We start from the raw sequence: 7,366 nt of genomic DNA on the forward strand, positions 1-7,366 counted from the left end.
CCATAAGATGATTTTATATAATTTGTTGCGAGACGGAATTTATCGCATGTTTGAAAAGACGGATAACTTAATTATTAAATATGTTGCACATTCATGGGGTCCCACCATAACCTGGATTTTCCAAAAAAAAGAAAGAAAGAAAATGCATTTATGACGTGGCGCGCTGTACAATGAGTATTATCTTCTGAATTTATATAGATAAGATTTTAAATCAGACCTCTCAAATTATTTGACAGCCCTGGTCGTTATCACTTATCAAGCCTATCTAGCCGATGGTTATACGCCTATACTTAGATGGGCAAGGATCCTCTATTCTAATTGTGTGTTGCTACTCAACTTATCTTTTGATACATCACCTACTACAACTAAAAATTATACAATAAATATGTTAATCGGTTGGGTCAAAATGTATATAAAGTGGACACAAAATGGGACAGATGATATTCAATATACTTAAATAACCCCTATAAAACACGTCCTTTGCTACATACCCATATTTCATATGTCTCATCTTCCATCTACATACGCAAAATTAAACTCCCACAATCTTGCTTAGTTTCTTTTCTTAAACATGAATTTGAAAGATGTTTTGCTTAGGATGTATTTCCTACTTCTCAACACCATAAAAAAATACATGAATTTGGAAGATGACCGATATAATGGTTGGATTGACATTTATGAGGAAGATGACCGATATGAGGAAGATGACCGAGAGATTGATCGGTCTAAGAATTTGGAAGGGTCTCATCGTCCTAGACTCATGGTTCTCGCCCGTTCACCTATAGTAAACACCTCTATTTTATACGATATCCTATTTGTTGTCCTAATAACTAAATACCGTATAGCGTTGAGTTTTAGTATTATCCTCTTAATTAGTTAGCAGTAAGTCTTTTTTGTGAGGGGTATATCAACAGATTACTACTTTCTAGACACTTTTTTTTTTTTTTTTTTTTTTTTTTGATACTTGATACAATATTTTGATGACTCTTTTGCCTTTATAATTTTGTCTCAAAATAAAAAGTTTATTTCCCTGTATTTTTATATTTTTTCAAAAGGATGCAACTAAATTTCAACTCAGTAGCGCCATAGCACTATTCCTTTCCAAAAATTTTAAAAAAATAGAGGGAGTTCAAGGTTTTAGTAATCCCTATGCAGCAATGCACTCGTGTTGTCTACCTAATGCATGCCAACCCCAGGGTTCATTTCTACACAAATTAGTTTATATGTTAATTTTATTATTGTTAGTTTAAATAATACGGAGTATATACATTCTTACTGCAGGCTGATCGTATCTTAGCGACGTATGGGGAGGGGATGGCTATTTCTGGTGATCCGGACAATGATTGGTCCATTATAAATGGGTGAGCTCTCCAAAATTTCATTTTACTATTTGTATTTTCTATGTGATATCCTCGTATTTTTTCGAATTTAACGTAACATTTCTTGTTTTAAGAAAAAACATCACTAATATATCTAAATTTTATGGAAAATTCTTAAATATCTCAAATGCATTAGTTCGCCTCTTTCAGATGTTTAATTTATGTGCTTTCTGTTGATTTTTTTGGTAATAAACGGTCAAACAATTAATATAAATATAAATATCGTTTACCCAGTAAACATATTTTCTATGTAAAATTCAACTGGTTTAAAATTCGACTTTTAGTAGATTGTGCTATTTTAAGAACCATTTATTAAGTTTAGGAATAGAAGTAATATTTATAAAATCATGAGTATGCACAACATAGAATTCTAAAAACATATGGACGAGGATATATAACATGTACTACAAAAACCCTATATTATTAATAAATTACTAGTTTTAAACCCGTGCAAAATTGCACGGGTATGTATCTGAGCCAGAATGAATGTTTTTTCATGTATATTTGTTTTTGCATTTCTATTGTTAAATTTTGCACGGGTTTAACCAAGATCGACTTAGTTAAATTGCCAGAATTTCATTCGTTTTAACCAAGATCGACTTAGTTAAATTGCCAGAATTTTTGCTCCAAGTACATAAATCCTCGGTGATGAACGACTTTCTATACAGATCTGAGAGGATTATTTTTTCTTAAAAAAACATATTTTAAAGTTTTTCGACTTACCTTATCGTGTTTTTATTATTTAAACAATAATTGTTATAATAATTGAGAATTATTTATTAAAAAATTGTACTAAAAAATTTTTAATCACTTGTAAATTAAAATAAAATTTATTTATTTGTTTTTTTAGAGTAAAAAAAAATTAAAAATAGCTTTAAATGCTTGTTGAAGACTATATTAACTCGGTTTCCTATCATTCTCACCTACCAATTCCGGTGTGCGCGGCTGATAGTTAACATGCCGAGTTTTATATTCGAAGTACATATGCGGCAGTATCGTTTTTTGAAAAAAAAAAATTTGTACCCTGTAATTTTAAAAAATTATGTTGTGAATTTGTGGTACAATAATATTAACAAAAACACATATAATTCATTTTTGTAATTCATTTCCGTTGTATGTTCGAACCCGTATATAACTGTAATTCCTTCTGTAATTTTATTGTGTAATTTTGTTTCAAAAATTATGTAATTTAATCACATTACTCGCATTTGTAATTAATTCTGCGTAAATGTTATGCATTTTCTTTACACGGATTGTATAGAATTTTATCATAATATTAATTCGAAGAAGTATTCCATAAGATTATTTTATATAATTTATTGCGACACGGAATTTAGCGCATGTTCGAAAAGACGGATATCTGAATAATTAAATACGTTGCACACTCACGGGTCCCACCATAACCTTGATTTTCCAAAAAAAAAAATGCATTTATGACGTGGCGCGCTATACAATGAGTATTGTTTTCTGAATTTATATAGATAAGATTGCAGTATTTAGTTACTTAGTCGAGCCACCTCTCATTGTTCAGTTATAAGCAAAGGCTAATCTTCAAGATTTTAGGGCTTTTTGCTACATTTTGGTCGTTTGGAACATGGTCCCTATTGTATTATAAATTAGGGGTGTTTAAAATAAGTCATTTCAGGTACCTAATTTCTCAAATGCTATCTGAGGTAGCATTTCATTTCAGGTACCTTATTTGACCAAATAAGCTATTTGCAAAAAAAATCATGTAACTGAAATTTTGGTCAAATAAGTTACTTTGGTTAATTAAATAAGCTACCTGAAGTGTTGTGCCAAAGGGAGCCTATGAGGGATGCATAAAACACATAAAGCCACAGGTTTATGGATTTTTTATTCGAGGTGAGTCTTTGATTTTTATTTTTACAAAAATATATTATTCCAGAATTTATTACAACTATACCTCTATATTCCTTGTGAAAAATCTAAATTTTCATATGAATATACATTTTAAAATATTTTGAGAGATGTTGAAGAGATAGATAAGTCTCTCCAATTTGAGAATGGCATACGTATATAGGAAGGGGTGGCTTACATGGTCCATGTGGTGGTGCGGGAATGCATGAGCCCGGGGGGATTTAACCCCCTCGTCATCAAAAAAAAAAAAAGTAGTACTTAACTACGTAATATTGTACGAAGTAAACCATTTTCTATACTTTTTCTTAAAAAGTTATTGTGAAAGACCCTAAAATGACTTATAAAACAAAAAAAAATGGTGTATAAAACAAGGGTAGTGCTAGGGCGATACCGGGTGTTACCGAGTTTCGGTAACACACTAATAAAAAAATAGAAAAAAATAAAAAACTAAGAAGTAATTTTAGTTTTTGTGCCAAAATCGTAGGGATAAAACCGTAATTCACAATCAATTATTATTGATAAATTAATAAAAAATACTAATTAAAATTAAACTATATCTAATATTATACAACAATACATATCATAACACACATCTTCATCTTCCTCTAATCATAGGTTTATACCCATTAACAGAGAAGAGAAATAAGTAGGACAATTTAGAACAATTATTGAATGTTTTACTTTGATTTTGGTGATTTAATTTACATCATTATTGTAAAACTTGATTTGTTTAGTACGGAGTATTATTGATACATGTTAATATGTTATTAGTTCATATCTTCTTGCTGGTAAATTAAACGGATGCTCTTTCGCACGACCCACCTGAAGAACTAACCAATTACTCATGTATTGGTGAATGATTAAGAGAAGTAGTCTTATTTTATGAAATTGGGAAGAGATGACTTGAACATATTAAGGGGAAGAATTGTTCAAATTATGCATATAGATATTCATGGAGTATGTACGTAATGTACCAACTAAATACCTACAAAATTGGTATGATAACAAGCATAAAAATCTTTTAATGATGCTCTTTAATACGAAGTACAACTTTTAATTTGGTTAATTAATTGTAATACTTGAATTGCCTTAATTACCCTTTAACATTTCACTTTTTAAATTTGAAAATAGTTAGAGTAATTTACCATTATACCCCGAGTGTTACTCAATTGAGTAACACCCGGTGTCGCCATCTCATTTTCCATAAAACAATTCTTCTAGAGAATGTGAAAGGCTGACGACTACAGGACCCCTATGCAGGGATGACAATATGAAGTACGTCCGTTTGAATTCAGTGACCAAATTTAGTGTCGAAGGTACGCTCCAAATGTCGAGATTGGCTCCCGGATTTACATACAGGGGTGTGTTTGAGATAGAGCTTACTAATCAGGCTTCCGGATGGCAAGGGCGTTTTGTCGTTTCGCTTTTGGTCCCTGGCACAAGTCGAGCCATTAAAGCCCGTAGCCACAAACATGGTAGGTGCGACACCTTTAACCTGATCAGCAACACCTTTGAATTGACCGCGCCTCAAAGAAACGCTAGTCTTGGCTTTAGCCTCTCTCATGATGGCCGTGGCATTAAGAAAGGGCTCATCATTAAGCGGTTTTTTATGCAGAATGCCTATTAAGCCACCGCTCAATGGGACTTGTATAACAAAGTCGACAGGACGACACATTACAATATCTTGTGTGGTTTTTACAATCGGGATCTTCTTATTTTCTCCGCCGCTAGTATCACGGCTTGTATTTTCTGTTGCACGTTTATGTTGTTGTTTTATTATGCATGTTCTGCTTTAAAATATGTTCACCTATAATAATAAAAACGATAATTATGACGGATATATTTGTTCCTAACAAATGCATATACGAGTATTTCGATCCTTTTGAACCAACAAAAAAGAAAATACTCGACAATTAAAATTACACTATACGGAAAAGTACATAAGATGTGAAATGTAAAAGTATAATTAAAGGATAATGATTGGAACTTAGCTAGGAGGCGTATAGTAGGCGTAGACGGTATAACCAGTTTGTACAGCAGTAAGGAGGAACAACAAAAGCGCAGCGAAAATAGAGATGATAACCCAAGGATTACTAAGATACTCATTCTGCAAACTTGCGCGCCACCGGTTACTCCTATGGCTACAATACTCGTTCAACTTCTGATACACGTCGCTTAATCCCCCCTTCTTCGTGTCAACGTACACCTTTTTCTCAAGCCTATTGAACAGATCTGCAACTTCCCCATCACTCCCTAGATGATGTACTAAAATCCCGGCATCATGAAGGTACGCCACGTCAGCAGCTGTGTCTATCAAATTATCCATAAAAGCTATGTAATTGGTGACTACCATGTCCCAGGAGTTAGTCATGTGGCACTGCTCGAATGCTATCAGGTTTCTAAAGACAGTCTCAGACGCGCTGTCAATTTTAAAAGGGTGTATCTCGAGAACTCCGGAACTTTGCTTGAATTGTATATCCCAAAATGGAAGCTTATTCCTTGGCTTGAACTTAATTCCGGCCTCTCTTAGGTCGGAAACACAGTTAGCCATGGATTGTCCGGAATCTTCTTCAAATGATCCCGCTTCCCATTTAAGTTTGTTCCATAGTAACCTCAAACCACACCAATTATAAGGACTAGACTTGGGTTGGTACATGAGACTTCTCCGAAAAACATCAAGGCAATGAACCATGGGCTCGGAACCATGTTCCGTAGCAACCACACCTCGCATGTCCTTAAGATGTTCCTTAGTTCTAGGAGAGTTAACTGTAACCCATCTCGGAGTTAGAGCCCACATGACTAACTTTGGAACATCCTGAATTGTTGCATTCCCTTTGTACTGGACCTCGAGGAGTGTTTGAAGGACAATAAGCGGGATTTGATTCTCGAGCTTCATCAAATCCATGGCAATCACATGACATATAGAATCCTTATAGAAAACCGGGTCATTAACCTTGTAACCTAGATGGTTGTATCCACCAACTGCTCTGCCCCTTAGGAATTCCAACACAAAACAACCATCAAGAACCATCATTTCGACAAATTGGTTGTTTGTGAGTGACACGGGTGAATCATAACAAGCTCGAGCTTTGGGTTCAAGATCTTTGACTGCGGTTAAGTACAGAGTTATGTCTTGAGTCTCGCGTTTTAGCATGTGATTGAGGACACGCCATTTATGGGCCTCCATTTGCTGTAGGTGTGAATGACCGTGATGGTACGGTCCGAATGAGATTATTTCGGGTACGTAGCCTGCGTTCCTGTCATCATACGGTCGTTCTCCGTCTTTCATCCAATTAGGGACTTTGTATATGGAGTGTTTTGTCCATAGCTCGTCCGTCTCGACTTGGCCTCCTTGATCCAGTTTCTGCTGAATGTTGATCACCCATTGTTGTTGTAAGGCCATTTTTTTTGGTATATCTATTTTTTTGTGACTATTTTTTGTATAATTGTGAGAAAATAAAGAGATTGATAATTAAAGGAAGATTATTGTAGAGATTTGAATTGTAATTTCATCTATATATATAGTATGATTGTTTTCATGGGCAGTGGAATTACATAGAAATGTAGAGTTGCAAGACATAAACGCGAGTTTACTAGAGCACGTCGAAATTTCAGTATCACACGATCACAATCAATGTAATGCACGTTAACGGGTGATACTGGGTTTGAGTATGACAGGATGACACTAATACATTAATTCTCCAACTTGAAAAGGAATCTAGCACGAAATTACCCAAATGTAGTATCGACCTAATCACCTAAATTAGATAGAACCCAAAAAATGGACCCAACATGGAAGAAGGTTGAATCAAGAAACAAAGCGTGTTGTTGGTTTGGATATTTTGTAATTTGTACAGTGACATTACCTTCGTTGACTAAGATACTTGGACGCAATTATTTTGCGTAGAGCAAACTAATATCCCCTTGGGTTGTGTGTATTAGATCAAAACAAAATGCGGCTGATACCATGCCGTCGCAATTATTGGGATGCACGTTAATGGGTGATACTCGGTTTGAGTATGACATGTTGTCACAAACTCATTAATGATTGGAATTTATAAGGAAACTAGAATGAAATTACCCAAATGTAGTATCGAACTTCATTCGAT

General features: G+C 34.2%; 2 protein-coding genes across 2 annotated transcripts; one reads left to right on the forward strand and one right to left on the reverse strand.

Annotated features, from left to right (window-relative positions):
* Positions 1-490: 490 nt before the first annotated feature.
* LOC141585911 (lectin-like) lies at positions 491-5,095 on the forward strand. The gene is made up of 3 exons (XM_074406986.1): positions 491-784; positions 1,282-1,361; positions 4,518-5,095. Exons 1-3 carry the CDS (start codon positions 572-574, stop codon positions 4,882-4,884), a joined length of 660 nt encoding a protein of 219 aa, XP_074263087.1. The 5' UTR covers positions 491-571; the 3' UTR covers positions 4,885-5,095.
* A 149-nt stretch (positions 5,096-5,244) lies between these two features.
* Positions 5,245-6,660, reverse strand: LOC141586652 (UPF0481 protein At3g47200-like). The gene has a single exon (XM_074407948.1). The coding sequence runs from the start codon at positions 6,658-6,660 to the stop codon at positions 5,245-5,247; it is 1,416 nt and encodes a 471-aa protein (XP_074264049.1).
* Between the last annotated feature and the right edge of the window lie 706 nt (positions 6,661-7,366).

Source organism: Silene latifolia, chromosome 6 (assembly GCF_048544455.1).
Source record: "Silene latifolia isolate original U9 population chromosome 6, ASM4854445v1, whole genome shotgun sequence".
NCBI lineage: Eukaryota > Viridiplantae > Streptophyta > Magnoliopsida > Caryophyllales > Caryophyllaceae > Silene > Silene latifolia.